Below are 25,249 nucleotides of genomic sequence, written 5' to 3'. Positions count from 1 at the left end.
CCAGGACATGCCCTCTGTCCATGCCCTGGCCCTGCAGATACATGACCAACGTTGACCCCTTGCTCCTCCTCATGAAAGTACCTAAGCCGAGAAACAACTGTCTTCTACACTCTTCCCTTCCTCCCCTGCCACATCCGCTGGCGCCACGGCCTGACCGCCCGCCTACTTCTCCTCACACCCATTCTTGGTCATGTCTCTAGTCACTGTCATTTTTTATGAGGACTCAAAGCTACTGCAGGAAGGTCCACATCTTTTTCATCATTACAACCTTACTTGAATAAAATAAATTACATTTTTAATTTGTCGAGGCTTTAAAAAAAATTTAAAATCACTACAAATTACTTACTGAATGCTAGTGGAATTAGTGGCTTAAGCATCGAAACCAGAGGTATGTTCCAGGCTATTGCTATGGCTGAAAATGTTATATTAAAAAGTTACTATATGATAGTGGGTAAAAAGATACAAAACTCACTATGCTCTTATTCAAAAAGATTTAAAAAATATAGAATCAACAATTGTTATCTTTATGCAAGTCTTTTACAAGAAACATCATCCTAAAAAAATTCTCCGGGTTGGCTTTTCTGCCTCCCACCTCCACCACCCCTGATGAAAACAAAATTTTTCTTTTTTTTTTTTAAGATTTATTTATTTTAGAGAGACAGAGAAAAAGAAAGAATGTGTGCACGTGGCAAGGAAGGGCAGAGGGAGAGGGAGAGAATCTCGAGCAGACTCCCCACTGAGCATGGAACCCATGCAGGGCTTGATCTCACAACCCTGAGATCATGACCTGAGCCAAAATCAAGAGTCAGCCACTTACCTGACTGAGCCACTGAGGCGCCCCAAAACAAAAATTTTATTTTATTTTATTTTTATTTTATTTTATTTTTTAAGATTTTATTTATTTATTCGACAGAGATAGAGACAGCCAGAGAGAGAGGGAACACAAGCAGGGGAGTGGGAGAGGAAGAAGCAGGCTCATAGCGGAAGAGCCTGATGTGGGGCTCGATCCCATAAGACTGGGATCACGCCCTGAGCCGAAGGCAGATGCTTAACCGCTGTGCCACCCAGGCGCCCCCAAAACAAAAATTTTAAATAGAGATTGTCACAAAGTCGATTACGCGTTATGATAAATATCTGAAGCAGAGTTCTAAAGCAATGACAAAATTAAAGTAACAATAAGTTCTTAACAGGGAGTTGGACAGGGCCATAAAAGAAAAAACATCTACCGAAATATTGAGAGGAAATGAAACAACACAACATATATGGAAAATAATGCCAACAGTCAAAATCAGGTCTAACTTTACACGAAATCTAGATCAGATACCAACAAAATACAAAGTCATTTACAATATGATAGTGATTGAAACTGACCCTAAAATAGCCCTGTGTGTTCTGGTTTACTTTAGTCCCTTGAACCATTTTTCTTTACTCCATAGATTCCCCACACCCACACCCCCAATTAAATATATTCTCAATTGCTTCTTTATAATCTCTTGGTTATAAAATATAACCTCTTTGTGCTCTTGCCAGCAGCACATATACTAAAGTTGGAATGATAAAACATATCCCTTTTGTTGTTTTTGCAGGTTAGTGAGCATTGAGAAATCCTGCACTCTAGTTCGGAAGCTTTATGTGTGTGTACTCACAAGCAAAAGTAAGGAAAATAACATTTCAGCCAAGCACTCTGCTCTACATCCCTGTAATCCACTGACGACAATCTTCATAAGTAGACATGAGCACCTGCTTTACAGGTAAAGGGAATGAAGTTCATGGAGAGGCCAAGGGGGGTCGGTGTTTAATGGGTACAGAGTTTCACTCTGGGAAGATACAAATGTTCTGCAGACGGATGGTGGTGACGGTTGCACAACGTGAATGTACTTGATGCCATTGCACTGTCATACATTTATAAGTGGTTAAAATGGTAAATTTTATGCTATGTATATTTTACCCCAATTTTTAAAAATGCTTCCTTATGAGGAGGAAAAAATAAATAAACATCTGAGTAAGTGATTCTTTCAGAACAGAACTGACTCTGAATGACCAGCAGTAAACTTCAGGAAGAGCCAAAGAGTCAAAATGTATCCATACAGAGGCAGACTAATTTCCTAATAGCCTATGTTCAAAGAGTTCACTTAAATTCATTATTTGGAGCCTAAAGAAAAATTCCTACTGCATTAAAAACAGTAGTTGCACTCCTGGATTATATGCAAGTGACCTGGCTGATCTCTGCACCAGAGCCACATGGACCAGCACCACTCATGACACTGCTTCTATGGGAAAATACGTGTTCTGCCTTAGTGCAATAAAAGTCCACGTGAGCCGGCTGTGACCCGAGTACCCATCACTGCAACTCTGGGTCTCTGTTTCCTCATTCATAAACATGGAGAAGACTGAATTAGATATCATCTGTTAAGATTATCAAGATTCTAGGGGCACCTGGGTGGCTCAGTTGATTAAGCATCCGACTCTTTGAGTTCAGCTCAGGTCATGATCTCAGGGTTGTGAGATCAAGCCCTGCACCTGGCTCTGCAGTGGGTGTGGAGCCTGCTTAAGATCCTCTTTCTCCCTCTCCCTCTGCCCCTTCCCTCTGTGCGTGGACGCTCTCTTGAAAAAAAAAAATCACCAAGATTATCAAGATTCTATAATTCTGTCCAATAAACGTGTATAGGTATCATAGAAAACGCAAGGTGATATGATTTTTCACTATTGAATAAGCAAAGATGAAATTCAATTTATTATATTCAAACCTAGAGAAAGAGCTATGCGAAATGCTCTTATAGATTGTTAGTGATAGAGTAAATGGACAGGTTACCAGGATAGTTATTGGTCACCATGTATCAAAAGCTACCCCCTCATCCCAATTTGTTTTCACACTACATGTACACAACCAAAGTTTCACTAAAGCACAAACTGGGTCCTAAGATACTCGCTACCCTTGCACCACAGCCAAACACATCATAAAAGAACCATAAAAAACGTTTACCAAACATTGTTAAGGACGTGGAAAACACTTTTGCCATGTCAAGTGGAATTGAAAGAATATAAAAGACTCAGTACATATGTATTATCATCTTAATATTTAAGTATATCTATGTATAAGAAAGAAAAGGAAAAAATTAGGCCAGTGTTAAGAGTAATCATCTTACATGGTAAGATAAGCGGTTTTAATTTTCTTTATAATCGCATGCATTTTCTAAATTGTCAAATTGTCTTACGGATTTTTATTAATAGGAAAGTACTATTTAAGAGATTAAGGAAAATATCTTTTCTGATAATACATGACTTATCAAAAATAATTTCAAATTTCCTTGAAGGTAAATTCCCTACATGTACCTAATGTAATGCACTGAGAAGGACACGAGACGCCACTTCTGTGCTATTCCTGCCAAAGTGCATAATGTCATTCCATGAAGAAACATCAGACAGACTCAAATTCTGGGCTGTCCTGCAAAATCTGGCCCACACTCTTCCAAAATGTCAAAGTCATGAAAGATAAAGGAAGACTAAGGAGCTGTTCTACATTAATGCACATCCCTGGACTGCATCCGGAACCAGGCTTTTTTTTTCTTTTGCTAAAAGAGCATTATTAGGACAACTGGTGAAATGTGAGTGCTCTGTAGATTACATGATTTAGAGGATTAGATAACAGAATTGTATCAATGTTCATGAGTTTGATAACTGTACCATGTTTTTAGAAATACATTTAAAGTATTTAGGGATAAAGAGATATTTCTGCACCTCACTCTTAAATGTTAAAGAAAAAAGGTGTGTGTGTGTGTGTGTGTGTGTGTGTGTGTGTGTGTGTGTATAAAGGAAGGGAATGTGGGGCGTATGATAAAACAAATGTTAACATTTGGGGAATCTGGGTGGGGGTATATGGGAATTCTGTGTATAAGTCTTGCAACTTTCTGTAAATCTGAAATTATTTTTAAAGAAAAAAGAAAAATCCCTCCATAATCCCATATCCCACCCTACCCCTACCCTTATATACATGTATGATTTCACTTAACAGGCATCATTTTGTGTTAACATATACAGACCCTTTTAAGACTCATAGTTTTGCTACTTAAAAAAGCTGGAAACATGAGTTTGTGCTTTTGAGCTATAATTTCCTTATTTCCACAGAATAAATCCCTGAAGTGAGAAAAAAAATACACATATGCTTCCCCAGATAAGTAGCTCTGATCCAGAAGGCTTTTTGTAAGCAAGCAGACTATGGCCATTACACAGCAAAATTGAAGTAATCACCAAAAATAGCAGAATTAAGCCTTTCTCTTCCCTCACCCTCCAACATGATGGCAGATACACCATCTTGATGTTCTGAACATGTAACTTGTAAGGAACAGATCTGTGGAAGTCACCACCTGCCTCAGCCCCCCAGACTGAGCTACTCTGCTGGACTTTTGCACTTTCTGGGAGGTGGCGGTGGTTAATGAACATGGTTTTAAAAAGCCATGTCCTTTGGTAAAAACTTGTAGCCAGGATCCTGAATAGAATTAGGAGTCAAGAAGTTGAAGGACTTTGGGAATAATGGCTCCCTTGACATTAAACTATTGATGGTGGATAGCGTCACCACACACTGCTCTAGTTCCCTGAGCTTTTTTACCTGTTTTTCTTTAAATGTGATTCGCAGGTTGTTTGTTTACTCTAAACTCAGTGTTGTGCAGGTTGAGTTCCTAACACAAACTTTCGGCAGCAAGCATGTGTCATGTTAGTACCAAGCATAAGACACTGGGAACTGCTCTGTGCACAGGTAGGCACAGGTAGCCTGCATGCTGCCCCATCACTCAGGAGTGGTGTCCAGCCGCACCAGGCTGAGACCACCTTCCAGTTCAGAGCACTTTCTAGAGGAAGGTATGGGAGCCAGAAATTGGGTGTTACACACTCTATCAGTTTTTCTTAAAATGTCATCATGAGAGCCAACTGACCTAACGATGGGGCCAGGAACTTGTTCAAATGTGTTAGTACTCTAAATGAGTAATGTTAAATCAAAACCATAATTGTATCCCTAGCCTAAACTGCAAAAGAAAATTTAACCGGTTTAACAGACTCCTGTGTAGTTTTTTTTACGGGAGTGCTTTGTGTAGTTACCAAAAAATAATTCATTTTTCACCATACAATCACTTCCCTCATGTGTCACTTAAAGTAACTGCCAACTTCAATTGGCAAAATAGCCCCAGGACTGGCACCATGAAAAGGTCGCAAAGGCTAGCAGTTCTCTTAAACCTTCTGGCTCCCCCCGCCCTCCCGGCAGAGGTCTGCAGTACGTACTTTTCATCCGTGAACTTCTCAGGTGTAAAGTCCGCCTGTCTCTCGGTCTCATAGGGTCGATACTCCCTGTAGGATCTCCTCTCTGCTCTGTCAAGTGTCACCTCTGTCCCCCGGCTGTCATTCCATCCCTGTTGCTCCCCTCTTCTGGGAGCTCGCTTCTGGCCTGCCAGGGACAAATCAGAACAGAGAGCTGGGACACCAGGTCCATGACAGCACATTTACAGTGAGTTTTAAATTCACAGGAAAATCTGGGAAGTTTGGAAACACTCAGAGAAGAAAAAAGCTGTGGATACTATCACAGCCCAGAGTCGACTACTCTTGAATAACACAGGGTGGCAGTGCGCAGGCCCACACATGCTTTTTTAGATACGGTCGTGTAAATGTATTGTCTTCTCTAGCTTCTCTGCTGTAAGAATACGATATATAATACATATACAGTGGCAAGGCTTCTCGTCAATTAGTAGTTAAGTTTTTGGGAAGTCAAAAGTTCTATGTGGATTTTCAACCGCACGGGAGGTTGGTAACCCTAATCCCCACCACGTTGCTCAAGGGCCAACTGTACTTCCTGATAAAACTTTTAAGATACATTCGCTTTCTCTTCTGCCCTAGGAACTATAAACTATACCGACTAACCTACAATCACAGGTATCTCACAGAGCGACAGCTCTGCATATACCCATTTGCTACCTTCACTACTTTTGACAAAAGCAACTTTGTTAAAACAAGGTAGTTAAGCTCCACACAGAAAATTTAAAGGATAAACACTCTGTATTTCAGATTGCAGATTGCACTTCAGATAAACTATGGTTTATCATAGGCTACTAAGGTTTTCGTTTCTAAATAGTCCTACTGCTATGATCTTTTTTGCTTGAAAACAGATTTTCCTGCTCTCCTGCTTTGTTGGGTTTTATACATTTATGATCATATTTCCCAATATGAGGCCAAGTTGTTACTTGCCGACTCATACAAGGACCAGTCAGCACTCAAAGGTACATCTCTCATTTGCAGAAGGCCAGCACTCAGCCAGGGCCACTACAGACTTCAGTCTCTCCCTCTCTCTTTCTCTCACTTTACTCCTCTATAGTTTTGATGCTTTAAAAATTCTTAGATTCTATGTCTGAAGGCAGCTATTACTTGGTAAATACACTGTGAAGAACTCTGTCACTTCTTAAATCATCTCCCAAAAATGTATTTATTTTTCTTTAGATACATTTAAAAGGTCTCCATCTCAAACAGGATGTACTATTTTCATTATAGTAGCTTCGATTTTTCTTGGTATAACTTACCCTTCACATTGGTTGTATGGCTATAAAAATATTAAATGTATTTTAGTTAATGGGTATTTTTAAAATTCCTAGATTCCCCTCTTAGACAGATAACACATGACTCTTAAGGAATCTGTGTTTATACATATTTTTGTTTTCCTACTCAATATTTCCCATCTGAACTTTTTACTGGGCACATGTAAATATTAACATAGTTCCAATACCTTACTGATCCCATTTTAAAGGCAAAATCAAGCCTGTGACACCACTAACATAAAGTTGTGCAATTTATTACTTGTTAGTTAACATAAACTATTTTTTTTTCAAATATGAAAAGTTACATAATAAATCTAAGTTCCATCTTTAGTTAATGTTCCATAACCTGGAGAGGCTTAAATCCAATTTGCATCCTGATGTCACAATCTGAGCTTATGACATGTTTGGGATATGGGAAAGATGTTGTCATAAATAGCTCATTATGCTTCTCTTGCAGAAACAAAACAGAGACTGACATTTGTCCCAGGAGTATGCAATGCCAAATCTGACGGCATGTATATTACTAATAGAGATCAAATTTGAAACGTTAGATAGAAAGTGTTATTATGAAAGTTAATTATCTAACAAGTTGAAAACTACAATAGACTATGACATAGCAGCAATTGGCTAATATGTCAACAGCAACCATTGTTTTCAATACTTTTCCCTCAACATAAAAAGTTATTTTGATGCAGCTTTAAATTTCCTATTTATAACCTATTTTTAAAAATCTTAATATTTCCACTCAACTACAGAATTATTTAGGAGCTTATCCCACCTTTTTCGCTTCCTCAAGGTTATTTTTTTAAATTGTATCAATTAAATTTGGAATTCACCACTCAAAATGACATTTACTGCATACTTTGTATTAAAACTTCTTCCAAAGTTTTGGTATACAGATTAAAAACCATTAACTATAACTGGCTACTTATTAGAATAACTATAAATACACTGCAAACATTTCATTCTCTCCCCAAAACCCAAACAAAGATAAAAGGCATCCAGTTTTCCCCCCCACAATTTAGTGCTAAGAGATCAAGATTGCAACTGAACCTAGTTTGTTTCTGTGCTGGGTCAGCAGCTCCAAGCAGATAATGCAAACACTGAATTTCTCTAGCCCTTTCCAATAAAAGGCTGGCACATGCTGTCTGATCACTGATCTAAACCCAAACCCATTTGAAGGGACAGAATACAACAAAATTTACAGTGAGATTTCCTACAAAATAAAGTTGAGCTTTGACTCAAAGACAATAGTTCTGAAAGGTTAGGAAAAGCAAAGCCAAAATAGCCTCTATGGATTTCAAGAATGGATTTATCGAGCAAGGCTCCCCCAAGGGTCTACATATGTCGTTAAATAGTGAAGGGCATTAAAAACCTGTTTCTATGGGAAAATCTTATGATTTCCACATCCACATCCAAAAATGTTTCCAATATATGTCAAACATGTTTTGACTTTGATTCTTGTCCACAGTGAGCATTCACTTATTCTAACTAAATTAAAAACTTTGAATGTTAGAAAAATACAGTCCATATCAATTAGGGCTACAAAACCTTGAGAGAGTAGCTCTCTATAAATTTAGTACAGTAACTACATGAATGGAAATTAATGAGCTGTTTACTCCTGAAATAACACGTCTGAAAAAGAACTGACAAATGACAAAACTTCCATTCTAACTACAAAATTAACTAAAGATCTTTAATATAGATCTCAAAAGCCAGATCATCTGGATCATGAACAACTGACAGAAAAAAGTTATAAACCCACTAGGTTACAATGCTAAGTGAAAGCAGGTTGCAGCTCAGTTTACATATCATTTAAATTTAGAAAAAAAGAAATAGCTCTGTATGTACATAAATGCAAGGTGTTAACAAGAAAAATAGATGTTTATTTCATACATTCTGGAATTGTTCAAAATTCTTATAATAAAAATGTATAATTTTTAATATTAAAATGGTTAAAAAGCAATATATTAACAGCACTGAATGCAGTTTCATAATATTCTAAAGGATAAAATACATTATTTACATTTGTTAAAAAGTAAAGGGAGAGGAAAAGCTTAGCCTTCCTCAGTTCTTTCATTACTATATTTATCTAAATAGATTTATGAGAAAAATGAGACTATAACACAAAATGTACACTATATCTCGTCTCATTAACCGTTGACCTAGGCTCATAAACGTACTGGCCTACGAGCATGGGGTTTTCAGATATCCAGTAGCATTTAAAATAATTTTCAACATCTTTATTATAGGGACTTTTCTCATTCTCAAGTGATATTGTTGGACTGAAGTTTTCACAGATAAAGGTAAACATCACCTAGCTGCACGAGTCAAAGACCCAACACTTAAGTCAGGAGTTGGTAATCTCCGGGCTGGGAAGCACAGCTTTAATCAAGCAAGGAACAAGCCAGTAAAGCCGAGTTGAATACAGTGCCAAACAGTGGCTGGAGTGGTCGAACGACACATCTTAATCTTAACACTCTTATTAAGCAAACCTTAGGACCACTGCCTTATTTTAGGAAAACAGAGAAAACACAGCTGGAGTCTCGCAGACTACGAACTGATGCAGTTCAGGTGATTAAACGACTCTTAAGCACCTTCCCCGGCCAGATGCCGACAGTGGTATCTGGCTAAACAGGGTGTGGGGAACTTTGAATATTCTTGTTGAAAAAGTTAAAGGTTAAAAACGCTTTTCTTAAAGCAGCCTGAGTTAATGACAAGCTATACATCCCAACGACACTACATGCTGTATTGAAAAAATGATGCGGGCTGGCTGCTGGAAGCTACCGTACTTAAGGGGATGGGGTTTACGGTGATGGGGTGAAAGTACGGAGCTTGGAAAGAGCCGGGGACCCCGCGTCCGCCCCCGCCGCATTCTGCTCTCGGCCCTGACGTCACAGCCCGCCCCCGCGGTCACCCAGGCCTTCGCTCCATCACAGAGGCCCGAACCCCGAGCCCCCGCGATTCTTCACACACCCTGGGCTCTCGCCACCACCCCCAGCGGCCGGGTGCGTCCTCCTTCCTCACCCTCCCTAAGAGGGGTTCTTCTCCCTCCTCCCCACCACGCTTCTCTTTTTTCCTCCGGACCCGAATCTTGCAGTGGTTGGGCTGGAGGATGGAGACAGTCTCTGCTAGCTCTAGATTTGAGCTCCCGGGGGTAGCGACCCCAGTTATCCCCGCCCCAACACCACCCCAAGCATCCCTCAACTTTGCAAACTTGTAAAGGCTCAGTTCCAGGATTCTAAGACCCTTACTCCACGCCCGCACTCCCCCCACCCCCGCAAGGGGGCTGGGAAAGGCTAGAAGGGGCGTGACAGCCCCCTCCCGTCCTCTTTTCCTACCTTTCTCCGCCACAAGGACCCTCAACTTAACCCAAGTCTTCCCAGAGGCCCCTTCCGTTTCTGGATCTGGACCCCCTGACCCCGGACTCGCACTGGGGGTCGAGAGGCGGCCGAGGAGGGGTGACCTCCGTGACCCCATTCTCCTTCCCTTCCTGCCCACAGCGCCTAGCCGGGGGTGCCCAGGAGCCGGGCGGGGCGCGCGTACCGGGTGGTAGCGGGCCGCCCCCGGGGCTGTCCGGCTGCTGCACGCCGGGGGCCGGCAGGCTCTTGCGCTCCTTCTGGGACTCCCTCCGGCCGCCGCCCGCGCCAGGTCTGTGGCCCGAGGCCACGGCCGGACTCCTGCCGCCGCGGTTGCCGGCCCCGGCCGCCGCCGCCTCGTCGCGCCTCTTGCGCTGCAGCTGCTGCTGGCGCCGGTGCTCGGCCTCGCGCAGGATGTCGAACGGGTCAGACTCGTCGTCCAGCAGCTGGTGGAAGCGGTTGGCCACGACGCAGCCGAAACTCTCCTGCATCGCGGCGCCTGTGGCGGCCGCGGCCACGGGGCTCCCCAGAGCGCCCTTCATGCCCCGCGGCCACTGCGGGCCCACCGCTGGCAGCCCACGCGAGCGAGTCTCAGCAAAGCCGGCGGCGAGGACCCATCCTGCCCGCCGCTGCCGCCCTCCCTGCCCTGCCCGGTCCCGTCCCTCCCGGCGCCCGCCCCCGCGCCGCTGCCACTGCTGCCCGCCCAGGCGCCTCCCGACAGCCAATCGGCGCACGCAGACACGCCCCCTTTCCTAGCCGGCATCCCTGGAAGCCCAATCAACGGGGGGCTGCTGTCACGTCACGCGACCTCTATGCCCCTCCCCCCGACTCAGCAGAGAGGGGCGGGGCACAAGGGGCGGAGCTACTGGGGGGAGCGACGAGTCTTGCAGTCCAGGCGGCTCCGCTGTGCGTGTGGTTCACGGCCATTATTTGTGTTCTTTCTGGGACTAGGTCTGTATTCATTATGGACCACTCTTCTTTGAACTTTATGTATTCCTCTAGCCATTCAACTATGTATTGAACACTTAGTGCCAGGCATTATGTCGTAGGAGATACTAGCTCCGTGTTTGCGTGAATCTTAGTCTACAGACAGAAAAGTGCCCTAAACGAGAGGCACAGACTTTTCTACGCGCCCGAAGCAAGGGACCTGACCTAATTAGGAGGCCTGGAAAGGCTTTCCCTCGGAAGTGACGGTTAAACTGAGATACGAGGGCAGGAGCAACCGCAAGTACAGATGTCTTGAGGTGGGATGGAGCTCAACCCTTTGAAACGCAAAAGAAACCACTGTAACTGAATTGCAAGATCTGGGGGAGACCCTTACTTTTTTCTTTATTCTAGGAGCAGTGGGAAGCAAATTTTAAGCCTAATTATGTATTTAAAAAGGCCAGAAGGCCACTCTAGCTGCAATGTGAAGGACTAGGGTGGAGGCAGGTCAGAATGGCCGGAACAGGACCAAGCAAAAGATTGTTGCAGAGCTCCGGGGAAGAGTTGATGCATGTGACTTGAATTAGAATGGTGGCAGTGGAGGTGAAGAGACCAGTAGGTTCAAGAGCTATTTTGGAGGTTATATCAACAGGACTTGGTGATGCACTAGATAGGGGTGTTGAGAAGAAAAGAAGAGGGTATGATGACTCCTATATTTCGGGCTTCTACAGCTGGAATGGTGGTGTATTCCAAAGAAATAGAGCACTGGAAGAGTGATGAGAATCATGGATTCAGTTTTGGACATGTTGAGGATTTGTTTCGTTTGTTTGTTTTGTTTTCAGTTGAGGCCTGGAGTTCAGAGAACTCTGAGCTGGACAGTCCTCCAGGAATTTCTGCCTGGCACCTGGCTGCCTATCCCATAGCCCTTCCTTTTCCTCTTACACTTTCCCAGAACCTGATTTTGTTACAGCATCAGGTGGCTATATGGCCCAGGGGAAGCTGGGCCTCCTTCCAGGCTCAAACTTGATTCATCTTAAATCATGCACTGTAATTCCATTCTCTTGCCAATGATTAGTGTAGGAATAGGCTCTTGGTGCAAATCTTCCCTGCAGGGAAGTATTCTGGAGGATTCCTGAAAACATTTTTCTTATTTCTAAAAACAGGACATAACGCCTAGAGTTGCTGTCACTTGTTGTGACTATGAGAGTAGCAGAGCAGAAGGATGAAGAAAACCTAATTCCTTGGTTATCCCCCTGGAGAAACTCCCTACCTCAGACTTATTATATAAGATGATAAATAACATTATTGTTTAATCTACTTTTGGTTGTCTTTGTTGATTCAGAAGCATCCCGTTAGAGCATCTTGCTCAGGTGTGTGATGACCAGCTTTTGTTTTCCTTTAATAGCAAATGGAAAAGGAACCCTTGACCCTGACTGCTGCCAGGTTTGTGTTTTACTCACTTATTCAATTTTCTGTCATTCCCAAGGAGGACAGGGATGATGCCTGTCATTCGCTGCATTCTTATTCATTGCAATTTCTATTCCAGTGCTTAGCATTCTAGGTGGTTGTATGGTACGTCCTCAGTAAGTATTTGTTGAATGAATGAAAATTTTAGATATTTGGTCATCTCCTTTTTGGCGTCAGCAGACATTTATGATCAAAAGCCTATTCTTTTTACACAAAAGAATTGAGAGCAGGTGTTCAAACAAAAACTTGTACGTGAATGTTCATAGCAGTGCTACTCACAATAGCCAAAAGGTGGAAACAACCCAAGCGTACGTCAATTGATGAATAGATAAACAAAATGTGGTACTATGGATTAATATTTGGCTATAAAAGGGAATGAGGTACTAGTATCTGCCACAACATGAATGAACTTTGAAAACATTATGCTAAGTGAAAGAAGCCAGACACAAAAGGCCACACATTATATGAATCCATTTATATAAAATGTCCAGAGTAGGCAAATCCATAGAGATAGAAAGCAGATTAGTGGTTGCCAGGGGTTCAGGGGAAAGGGGATGAGGAATGACCATTTAATGGGCATGAAGTTGCCTTTTGGGATGATGAAAATTTTCTGGAATTTATAGTGGTGGTGGTTATACGAAATGTGAACGTACTAAGTGCCCCTGAATTGTCCACTTTAAAATGGCCACAATAGTGTACTCAGTGAACTTTTGGAGTCATGGGCCCTGTGGGCTGGGGCGGCCTGAGCCAGGGGTCCTGTGCCAAAATGCTTCAAAGCCTTGTTAAAAATCTTTGGGTCCCTATGAAGCCCTACTATATATAGCCAAGTTTACCAGGAGATCTGGGGAGGAACGGGGTTGATGGGTTTTGTCATTTATAACAGGAGTGCTGATAAAAGAATAAAGCTTTGAAAGCTTCAAGTCCTGCACATGCTCATGGTCATCATAAACCAGCTTTGCTTGGGAGTACAAATCAGACGGAATGTCAGTTTGGCTGTAGATTTCAGCTAGCTCTGTTAAATGGGAACATGGAGCATCGCTACACCCTTGTAGACGTGTTGTTTCCTTTGTGGCATGAATAAATACATGTCCCTGTGATGTGCAAAAAAAAAAAAAAATGGCTACAATAGTAAATTTTATGTGTATCTTACCACAATTTTTAAAGCATATATTTTGGAGTTAGACCATAATTTGAATCCTGGCTCTGCCACGAATTCACTTTGTGACCTTGGAAATGTTCCTTATTTCCGTGCCTCAGTTTTTTCATCTGTAGAATGGAAAAAAATAATGATACCTATTTCAGGGGATTGTTGTGAAAACTGGGTCAGATAATGCATAGGAAGTGTTCAGCACCATGCTTGGCACAAAGTCAGTCCTCAAAAAAAGTCATTATCAACATTATTAGTATCAACATTATCATTTTGAATTAGACTTAAGACTATGTAGAGTCGTGATGAGACCTCATTATTGTGAGGTGGATGAAATTTCCAAAGATTCTTCACCTAACATCACCACATGCACCAGAGACCATACTTTGAGACATACTGCTTCAAGCCAGAGTGTCTCTGGCATCTTTAAGCTGCCCGTCACCAAGCACCAACACCAAAGAGCCGTTACCACTTGAGAGAGGGCCTGTCCTCTTCCTACTGGACATCTGGAGGCAGCCCACTCCCTTATTTCTTTTCCAACACAGCCAACGACAGTAAGTTCTTCAGGCATGCCCTGTGAGCACTGAATCCTAATTTCCAAATCATAACTGCATAAAACAGTTGTAAGTCAACCAATCATGGCTGCTCCAGGTTTGAGAACACCTTTACAACCACTGAAATAGAGATGAGTAGTCTCCAGCTGGCATTAGCTGGCCATGGGTTTCCTTTGGGGCTATTGATTACCATAGAATTTACTGATGGTAACTTACTAAGCAGCCTCACATTTTTTGCTGATTATTTTTCTTCTGGGAGATTGCATCCTTAAATGCACACCTGAAATTCAACTCTACCACATTCCATGAGTTATTTGTAACGTTGTGTTTAATGTGGTCAATTTAATAGACTGGGTTTTTTTTAATAATCCAAGATATAAAAACCATCTTTAGTAATTATAATACCAAACAGAAAACACACACACACACACACACACACACACACACCCACCCATATAACTTAGAAAATAAAGCATACCAAAAAATGTGGGGAGTGGGTGCTGAATAATACCACCAGCTTTTCCATTAGCAGTTATTTATCTGTACCCTTGGAAATGCAGTGAAATTTAACTACTTACAAAATGTTGATTACCTTAAGTTACTGAATATACAAATTCCATTAGGAATAATAAAATAAAATACACTAAAATCTTCCAGATTGATGGGAAATTCACAGAAAGATCAGTCCAGAGTTTAAAAACATGTAGCTGTATTACTGTTAGTTATATGCTGGTAGCAATGCTTAGGTGAGGACCAAGGCACGGGGGCCAGGCAAGCTGTAAAGGGTCTGAGTTTTTGTGAATCACCAACGAGTCACATTCTATATGCTCTGTTTTGCCACTGGATTACTGCTACCCCTTTGTCTGCCTTTTCTCCTCCATAAAATTAGGATGATTATAATCAGTCCTGTGTTCCTCATATGGTTGATGGGAAATAAAACCAAAGACGTAAATTGAAAAAAGTAAAAGATATTATATTATTTTACAGTTGTTTCCACTTGCTTATATAATATATGTAAGAACAAAACTATTTTTCTTAACTCTAAGAGGATCTCATATTTTTTATGTCAGTTGAGTCAATTGTGAGAAGATTGATAAAGTTATAATTCCTGATATAGCTGTTACAAGATTGGTAAGTGAATTTAAATTCAGTTTCCCACAGGAAATGAATAAAGCAAGTATGTAGTCTCAAAGTTAGGGGCTGTAGCACCATAAGCCACTAACGATCAGGATGCAACAGGAGAACATTTTGCAAGCCAAAGTCCATTCATGATGACCAGATACAGAATATTTAAGTCCAGAAAGGACCTGTGCTCAACCTCAGACCACTGTGCTAATAGAACAGACTTTTATTCTAAGTTCCTACTATTGAAATCTTGATCTTGATTGAAACTTTAATCAAAGCTAAATAAAATAATTTGGAATTCAGAACTTTTTAGTTCCACATTTACTCAGGAATCCCAGAATTGAATTGTTGGCCTGTCTTTGGTCATGTGTACACCTTTGAGCCAGTTGCTATAGTAAAGGGCATTTAATTCTCTGATCGGCCAGGCCAGGGTCACAAGGCCAAGCTAGAGTTTGGTTGTAGTCAGCCCCCTGAACGCTGGGACAGAGTGAAGGGGGGTGGTTCCCGGAGGAAAATACGGTTTCAATACTTGCATATGGGAATAGATACTGGGCAGGAAACACATGGAATCCCCCACCAGTGATGACTGGCGTGGGCGGTCATATGCCTCTGGTAGCATCGGACTCTTGTGCCCTGCGTTGTAATTCCTTCTTCTTATTTCTTCTCCGTAAGGCCAGAAATTATATCTATCTAATTTCTGTATCCCTACTTTCCCTTCTTTCTGGCCTCTTCTTTCTGGCCTCATCTTCACTACCTGGAGAGGTGCCCTTCATTCAGGAAATATTTGTTGTGTGAATGAGTGAGTTTCTTGTTTGTATGCATGTGCTCCTGACAAATAATTTTGCATGTGTTAAAAATAAAAATGCAACAAATTAATTAATGTGTGAAAATTAATTAATACGTGCTACATGATCAAGTGGGTGTGATACTGTTTCTGAAAGATTCCTTATTCTACACATTCACTAATAATCATAGCCGAATTCTATATAATGCTTGCTAGGTGCTGGCCGTCATCCTAATTCTGTTCATTTAATCCTTAATCCCCAATACCTGGCTGCTCCTGAGTTATATCCTTTTATAATAAACCAGAAATCTAGTGAGTAACGTGTTTCCCCGAGTTCTGTGAGCTGCTCTAGCAAACCCATTGAACCTGAGGAGGCGGATCCTGGGACACCTCTGATTTCTAGCCAGTCAGTCAGAAGCACAGGTAAAACCAGCACTTGTGACTGGCATTTGGAGCAGAAAGCAGTCTTGTAGGACCGAACCCTTAACCTGTGCAATCGGGTCCTGTCTCCGGGTAGACAGTGTCAGAACGCAGTTGAATTCTCACTCTGCTGGTGTCTGGAGAGTTCGTAGGTGCTGTGTGGGACCCCCCCCCCACCACAATGCACACAATGAACTTGGTGCCAGAAGCAAGAGACCCAGGGCACGTCAACTGGGTTTTTGAGGGTTGGAAGGAATTCACTTTATTGCTTTGGGTGAAATTATACAAACTCATGGGAAGAAAGTAAAACTAAGAACAGTACAAAGACAGTAAAACTCATAAAATCTCATTACCTGGAACTAACCACTGGCTGTTTCGGACACCCTTCCAGTCTTCTTCATGCGTGCATACACATATAAGCTTACTGTTTCCCTCAGCATTGTCACAGACACAGTTTTATATCAATAAATACACCTACTTCATCATTTTGACGGTCCCAGTATATTCTGTTGTGTGCTAATGCTTTATATATCAGTCTGAGTCCAATCGAAAAACAGGAGCACACAGTAATTTAAATGGGATACAACATAGAGAATTATTAAGCTGTGACAGAAGAGTAACTATAAAGATAGAAAATACAAAAGAATGAGATCTTGCCATTAGCAGAAACATGGGTGGACCTGGAGGGCACTGTGCTAAATGAAATGTCAGAGAAAGACAAATACCATATGACTTGACTAATATGTGGAATCTAAAAAAACAAAACAAATGAATAAACAAACGAAAAGCAGAAACAGACCTGTAATTGAGAGAATAAACTGATGGTTGCCAGAGTGGGGGGAGGGGGAAAATGGGTGATGGCGAGTGGAAGGTACAGCCTTCCTGTTATGGAATGAACACGTCACAGAGATAAAAGGTACAGCACAGGGAATGTAGTCAATGGTATCCAAATAACGTTCCATGGTGACAGATGGTAGCTGCACTGGTGGTGAGCCTAGCATAATGTACAGACTTACTGAGTCACTATGTTACACACCAGAAACTAATGTAATTTTCAACTATACTTCAGTTAAAAAACGAAGAAGAAAGAAAAGGAATTCTAAAAAGGGTACTTTAGGGGACACCTGGGTGGCTTAGTCAGTTAAGCATCTGCCTTCGGCTCAGGTCATGATCCCAGGGTCGTGAGATTGAGGTCTGCATTGGGCTCCCTGCTCAGCGGGGAGTCTGCTTCTCCCCCTGCCCCTCCCCCCCCACAGCCCCCCCTCAAATAAATAAATAAAATCAAAGAGGGAGGTACCATCATTCCCTTTCTACAGGTGAAGAAACTAAGGCACAGAGAAGCCAAATAACTTGCTCAAGATCACCTGTAGTATAAGGTCAAGATAGACCAAGATACGTGTGGTAACCAGTAATCCCTAAATCTCAGCAGTTTAGTACAAAGGGGTTCATTCCTCACTCACACTGCAAGCCCAACAAGGGCCAGGGCAGAACACTTGCTCTTCATAGTTACTCAGGGCCCAGGCTCATGGAGCCTCCATCTCAGCCTGTGTTTCTGTGGTGCCTGAGGTGGGGAAAGGATATATGATGAATCTCTCATTGACTTCCTTTTTAAATTTTTTATTCTAATTCCAGTTAGTTAACAGACAGTGTTACATTAGTTTCAGGGGTACAATGTAGTGATTCAACAATTGCATACGGCACCCTGTGCTTATCATGACAAGTGTACACTCCTAAATCCCCATCACCTATTTAACCCATCTCCTCAACCCCTTCCCCTCTGGGAGCCATCAGATTGTTCTCTACTGTTAAGAGTCTGTTTCTTGCTTTCACTCACTCTCTTATTTTTTTCCCTTTGCTTGTTCGCTTTGTTTATTAAAGTCCACATATAATGAAATCTAATGGTATTTGTCTTTCTCTAACTGACTTATTTCACTTAACATTATACTCTCTAGTTCCATCCATGTCATTGCAAATGGCAAGATTTTATTCTTTTTTATGGCTGAATAGTATTCCACTACATATCACATTTTATTTCTCCATTCATCAATTTATGGACACTTGGGCTGCTTCCATTCCTTGGCTATTGTAAATACTGCTGCTATAAACATACATGTGCATGTGTCCCTTTGAATTAGTGTTCTTGTATTCTTTGGGTAAATACCCAGTAGTGTGGTTGCTGGATCATAGGGTAGCTCTATTTTTAACTTTTTGAGGAACCTCCATACTGTTTTCCAGAGTGACTGCACCAGTTTGCATTCCCACCCACGGTGCACAAGGGTTCCTTTTTCTCCACATCCTCACAAACACCTGTTGTTTCTTGTGTTGTTGATTTTAGCCATTGTAACAGGTGTGAGGTGATGTCTCATTGTGGTTTTGATTTGCATTTCTCTAATGATGAGTGATGATAAGCATCTTTTCTTGTGTCTGTTGCCCATCTGGATGTCGTCTTTGGAGAAATGTCTGTTCATGTCCTCTGCCCATTTTTAAATTGGATTATTTGTTTTTTGGGTGTTGAGTTTTATAAATTCTTAAAAATATGGAACGCTTCACGAATTTGTGTGTCAACCTTGTGCAAGAGCCATGCTAATTTTCTCTGCATTGTTCTAATTTTAATATATGTGCTGTTGAGGCGAGCACAATCTCTCATTTACTTCTAAAGCTTCTGTTTGCTCATCACTTTGACTTACAGTTCTTCAACTAAGGCAAGTCATCAGGCCATACCTATCTTCAAAGGGGTTAAGGAAACACAATCCCATGTACTCAGGAGAGGAGAATGAGGATATTTATAAATTAGCATCATGGCCAACACATAGGGCAGGCCAGCCCAGGCAAACTAAAGCCTGTACTCTCAATGCGTATTCCAAAATACAGGTAGGTGGTGTATACTGAGGAATTAACTTTAATCAAAGGATGGCCTGGCTTTTCTTTCAGCTAGTGGAAGTGCTCCCTAGGTCCCTGGAATATCCTGCCTTGATCAAACCCCAGATTTCCTCTTCAGTTTTTTCCACCATCTCCTCCACTCTTTCACATGCTCCTAAGGTCCTGTGTTCCCCAAACACCACTGGCTTCTTCACGCCTCAGCAAGCTCACACACACGATTTCTCTCTGACTAACCGGCCCTACCTGAGCTTCCTAGGGAGACCATTCATCATCGAAGATTTAGCTTGAAATCTCCTTTCCATCAAAGTCATTCTTTTCCCTGCCAGAAAATATTGGTCATTACTTTTTCTGTGTTTGCATAATACATTTTACCAGCACATGTTGTAGACTTTCTATTGGTTATGTAACAAAAGTAAACATGCCTAATAATGATTCAGAATGGGAACGTGCTGTAATTGGTCTCTAGAGACGGATCTCGATGCACTACAATTCCATCTACTCATGTACTTGTGCAGTCCTCTCCTTCATTGAATCCAGACTGGCTGTGACTCTGTTAACTAATAGAGCGAAGTGGAGATGATGCTGTGCCAATTCTGGACCCAGCCATTGGAAGGAACGGCAGCTTCCATTTCCTTCTGGAACCTAGCTGCCATGCTGTGAGGAAGCCCAAGCAGTCCTGTGGAAAGCCCAAATAGAGAGGAGAAGAGCAACACTATTTGGGGGAAGGAGAAAGACTCAGCTATTCCTGCATCACTGGCAAGCTTCCAGATGACTACATCCTCCCCTACCACCTGATGCAAGTGCCTGAGAAACGCTAAGAGGACCAACAGAATTGCCCATTTGAGTGAGGTCAACCCACAGAATTGTAAGGTAATGATATGGTTGCCGTTTTAAGTCACTGAGTTTTGGGGTTGAAGGTCATTAGACAGTGACCTCAGTAACACAAAACATAAAATATTCTGGATATTTCCCTAGCATAAAGAAAAATATATGAGGAAGGCAAACAAACATTCTGAGCAAGAAGTGTGGTTTCTGTAACATGAAGGGCAGTTCAGCTCATCAAATGCCCAGCTAAAAGCGCATCTCTTCTGATTGTTTTCCCTGCTCAACTAAATTTTTCAAAAGCCCCATGCTATGTAGCTTTAGTCCTTTAGGTAAAAATTCAATTTATCAAAAAAAAAAAAAAAGACAAAAGATAGTGTCTATGTGAAGGTATGAAGGTAAAAATAAATGAAGAAATAAAATGTTCAGTTTTTTCTTTTTTTAAAAAGATTTTAGTCACTTATTTGAGAGAGAGAGTGAGCGAGCAAGAGAGAGCGAACACGAGCAGGGGGAGGGGCAGAAGGAGAGGAAGAAGCAGACTCCCTGCTGAGCAAGGAGCCCAATGTGGGGCTCGATCCCAGGACCTGAGCCAAAGGCAGCTGCTTAACTGACTGAGCCACCCAGGCGCCCCTAAGCATTTTCTTTTTAAAAAATGTTTTATAATGAGGCGCCTGGGTGGCTCAGTCAGTTAGGCATCTGACTCTCGATTTCGGCTCAGGTCATGATCTCAGGGTTGTGGGATTGGGTCCCACGGTGGGTTCGTCACTGGGCACGGAGCCTGCCTGGGATTCTTTCTCACCCTCTCTCTCTGCCCCTTGCCGCCTTGTACTCTTTCTAAAAAAATTAAAAATTTTAAAAATGTATTTGATATTATTTAGGCACAGAGGCAAAGTAGGTTTTACTATTTATTAGAAATGTTATTTTAAATAAAAGCAATCATGTAAATCCAAGACACCAGTCACCAATCTTGGGGGAAAGTGTAGCTTTGGTGGCTCTCTATGGGGATGAGGTAATTCCTCTTCTACACTTTAAAGAATGACAGAGAGAATTTTCTCTTCTGCCCCAGGACCTTTCTACCTGTTATTCCCTCTGCTTGGAGGGAATATGGCTCACTTCCTAAATTCTTTTATTTAGGAAATAAAAAAAAATTATATTGGTATAAACATAGGTATATTTATACACAGTCAGATGTCTCCTTATCAGGAAGACCTTCCCTAGCTAGCCCGTTTAAAGCTCCATTTCTTCTTCCATAACATTGCCCATAGTGTATATTCATTTGTTTGTTGTCTGTCTCCCTCCACTAGAGCATGAGCTCTGAGAACGCAGACTTTGTTTTCTTCACTGCTGTATTCTCAGTGCTGGAAAAAAGTGATTGGCATGTACTTGGCACTCAATAAATATTTGTTGAATGAATTAGGGTGGAATGTCTAAAACCTCCACTTGCAGCTAAATAGAAATGCTAAGCAATACAGTGTACTTCATTCTTTTGCTTAGCGTCACAGATAATTTCACCATTATAGTAACTTTTTTAAAGTGGCTGGGTTTCCAAAGTCATTATATAATTACCCTCTTAAAGCTGAGTGAGCATTTAAAAGTGCAATCTCTAAATCGTTTTGCCTATATAACATCTCTGCTATTGACATTACCATTTAGCAAACATTGTGATGGGGCATAGCATTAAAACATGTCCTAGGAGAAATCAGGCTGCAATAAGCACCATAGCATAAAAGGGAAGAGGAGTGGACTTAGTGCCAGTTCTAACCCATGTCAGCCAGATGACCTTAGTAAAGCCACTTAACCTCTTTGAGATTTTTTTTCTTCTCCTGTGAAATGCGGATACCCTGCCCAGTCTATCTAACTTGGTATTGTGAGGGCTAAGTAAGAAAATACGTAGAAGTGCTTTGAACACCTGAAAAACATGAAAACATAAGGCATTATAACTATGTCAAAGTAATAATCAATCACCAACTTTTTTTCCAAGTAGGCTCCGCAGCCAGCATGAAGTCCGATACAGAGCTTGAACTCATAACCCTGAGATCAAGACCTGAGCTGGAATCAAGAGTCAGATGCTTAGCTGGCTGAGCCCCCCAGGTGCCCCTCAGTCATCAACTTTTAAGCACCTGGCATAACTGAGGGACTGTGCTAGAGATGCAGGGGAAGTCCACATCGAAGTTCACAGAGAGGCTTTCTGTTTAGTTCGAGGGGCGCGGGACAGCATGTACCTTAAAAATTCGCTCATCTAACTAATACTGCAATTGTCTCCAGATTATGTCTCAGATACAAATGTAGTCTTTAAAATAATTGGCTGATTCAAATTGTATCTTGACATGTTAATTTATATCAAAGGAGACTAATCGAGTCCCATATCGGGCTCCATGCTCAGTGGGGAGTCTGCTTGAGGATTTTCTCTCTGTCCCTCTCCCTCTATCCCTCCTCCTGGTCATGCCCTCTCTCTCTGAAACAGATAAATAAAATCTTTTAAAAAAATTATATAAGTAATACATGAATATTTCCAGCGGAGAAGAAATAGAAGCACACCGAGAAGAAAAAAGTTCATTCCTTTCAATGTTTGGGACTAGCTGTACTAGGTATTACTACATAAAAGTCATTATCATCAAAACAGTGTGGTACTGGTGCGTGAATGGGCAAGTGAACCAGTGGAATAGAACAGAAAGGTAGAATCAGACCCAAGTACAGCGGAAACAGTGTGTAACAAAGGTGACATCTCCAATCACTAGGTAAAAATGAAATTTCTAATAAATTCGACAAAAATTCCATGAATCAAGTCAAAAGACAATTGACAACCAGGGAGAAAATATTCAGAAAATATACCATAAACAAGAGGCCAATATTTTAAAATATACAGAACTCTTAAAAATTATGGGACATGATGCCCTTAATGAAAAAGGCAGATAAAAAGCAGGTATTGCTGAAAAAATTGGAATCCTCATACACTGCTGGTGGGCATGTAAAATGGTGTAGTAGCTTTAGAAAACAAGTTAGCAGTTCTTCAAAAAGGTAAACGTATAGTTGCCATATGACCCAGCAATTCCACTCCTGGGTAGCCTCCAAAAGAAATAAAAACATGCACCCACATAAAAACATGTACGTGAGTGTTCCTAACACCATTCTTCATAATAACCAAAAAACGAAAACAACCCGAATGTCTGTGAACTGGTGAATGGATAAACAAATGTGATAGCCATGGAACAGAATATTATTCAGCCATAAAAAGGAACAGACTACTGATTTACACTACAGCATGGATAAACATTTAAAACACGCTAAGTGAAAGAAGCCAGTCACAAATCCAAGTTGAGGAATGTCCAACTATAATAACTAATCAATTTTTTTTCAAACTGTCAAGATCATGAAAGACAAGGCAACACAGAAGAACTATTATTGACTGGAGGGAAGTAAGGACGAATGATAACGTAATGTTCTGTGAGATGCCGGATAGGATCTTTGAAGAAAAAAAAAGGCACTACTGAAAAAATTGGTGAAAAACATTTTTAAGTTTATTTCTGTAAGTAATCTCTACCCCCAGTGTGGGGTTTGAGCTCGGGACCATGAGATTAAGAGTCACATGCTCTACTGACCAAGCCAGCCAGGCACCACAAATTGGTGAAAACTGAATGAGAACTGTAGTTCACCACAGTTGTAGTAACATTGTACTGAATTAACATTGTAGTAATGTTAATTTTCTGGTTTTGATCATTGTCTGTGGTTATGCATTAGAGGGAGCTGAGTGAGGGATATATGAAAACTCTCTGTGCTGTTTTTGCAACTTTCTTATAAATCCAAAATCAGTTCTGAATAAGAAGCATGAAAAAGAATATCAACAGTAACTGTACTGACACCATTCTTCAAAATTAATCTCTGACGCCACAAGTAAGGAGGAATACAACTTAAACTAAAGACGTGTTTATCCCTACTTACCTTACTTTAATGACACTAATGAGGATAAAAGGCCACAGCAGAGTTTCCTTAGATACAAAGTGTCCTGACTACCTTTGGCAGAAGCCCCCAGCAGAGCTACAGATCTTAAATGTGATAAAGGAGGAAGCTATCCCAAGAGTCAGCTCAATGACCTCTTACAAGATTTAAGTGCTTGTTGAAGGTATTATTAATCAGCTGTTTAATTAAACTGCTTCATTTTAGTCTACTTTGGATTTTATTCTAACAAGCCAAATTACATAATTTTTTAAAGATTTTTTTTTTCTGTGTAATCTCTATCCCAAGGTGGGGCTCGAACTCATGACCCCGAGATCAAGAGTCCAACACTACCAACTAAGCCAGCCAGGCTCCCTGCCAAATTATATTATTATTTATAATAATATATATTATTATATATCGCATTTTAAATTTGATTCCTAATCAAGCTGATCATTAATCATTGTGGGTCTAAAATAAGGAAACTTATGTCTTCTGTGGAGCACAAGAGTCAATATGAGTACCTCACAGTAACTCAGTCACTTTCGATACTATGCAGAAGGGTAAACCTGCCCAGTGTTCTATGCTTGCTGACGGTGAGGGTGCTTAGAAGATGAGCTTCCCCAATCACCACGTATGTCAACAAAACAATTCCAGAGTTAAGTAATAACAGTAAAATCCATTTGCATGAAAAATTGAAACTGCCTCAATCTTGTACAAATTTTGTAAAAGTGTTTGCTATTTTGTATTGATACGTAACATACACTATTTTACATAAAAACATCATGCTTGCTGTGAGAGATAGCATCAAGGCAAGTCTCTTGGCACTGCCTTCCGAAAGGACTGCCCCTCTCAACCATTCTTGTGTAAGAATTCTGGATCCCTCTTGTTTCTATATTACTATGAATATGGCAATCAAGAGTTGAGGCGGTTTATTAGGTTATCCCCAGTATTATTAGGCTGCTAAAGCAATGATTTATATCTGGTTACTCACGTTACAGTCAGCCAAGAAAAATTTTACTGTGCTCCCATGAGGGTAAGACTATCTTTTCTATGCCATTTATGTGAGTCCCAAATTTATAAAACCATTGTATTTACATGACATTGTAGTCCTTTTGTTACAAAAGGTCTTTTGTGGGTTTAAGTCATATATCAGGGCCTGTGTAGGTACAAAGTTGCAACTGTGCCCTGGAGAACATTTCCATCAGCATTTTTCAATGTGCGGCACGGGAGCTGACCACCTGGGTACCAGAGGAGGGTAC

At 41.2% G+C, this 25,249-nt stretch overlaps 1 protein-coding gene and 1 non-coding gene across 3 annotated transcripts in view; both read right to left on the bottom strand.

Moving 5' to 3' along the window:
* HABP4 (hyaluronan binding protein 4) overlaps window positions 1-10,581 on the bottom strand; it is a 40,570-nt gene extending 29,989 nt beyond the window's left edge. For both annotated transcript variants that reach the window (XM_045780866.2, XM_045780867.2), the window contains exons 1-2: window positions 10,119-10,581; window positions 5,272-5,434 (exon numbers count right to left, since the gene is read on the bottom strand). In XM_045780866.2, the coding sequence (XP_045636822.2) occupies window positions 5,272-5,434; window positions 10,119-10,473 (518 nt within the window). In that variant the 5' untranslated portion in view covers window positions 10,474-10,581. The remainder of the gene's footprint in view (window positions 1-5,271; window positions 5,435-10,118) is intronic.
* An 8,301-nt stretch (window positions 10,582-18,882) lies between these two features.
* On the bottom strand, window positions 18,883-18,989 carry LOC123781482 (U6 spliceosomal RNA). The gene has a single exon (XR_006776741.1). It is a non-coding gene; the product is annotated as a U6 spliceosomal RNA (small nuclear RNA).
* Between the last annotated feature and the right edge of the window lie 6,260 nt (window positions 18,990-25,249).

This window comes from Ursus americanus, chromosome 34 (assembly GCF_024610735.1).
Source record: "Ursus americanus isolate L20-20 chromosome 34, mUrsAme1.1.p, whole genome shotgun sequence".
Classification (NCBI taxonomy): Eukaryota; Metazoa; Chordata; class Mammalia; order Carnivora; family Ursidae; genus Ursus; species Ursus americanus.
The sequence above is the reverse complement of the archived record's forward strand: the minus strand, read 5'-3'. Positions and strand labels throughout refer to the sequence as shown.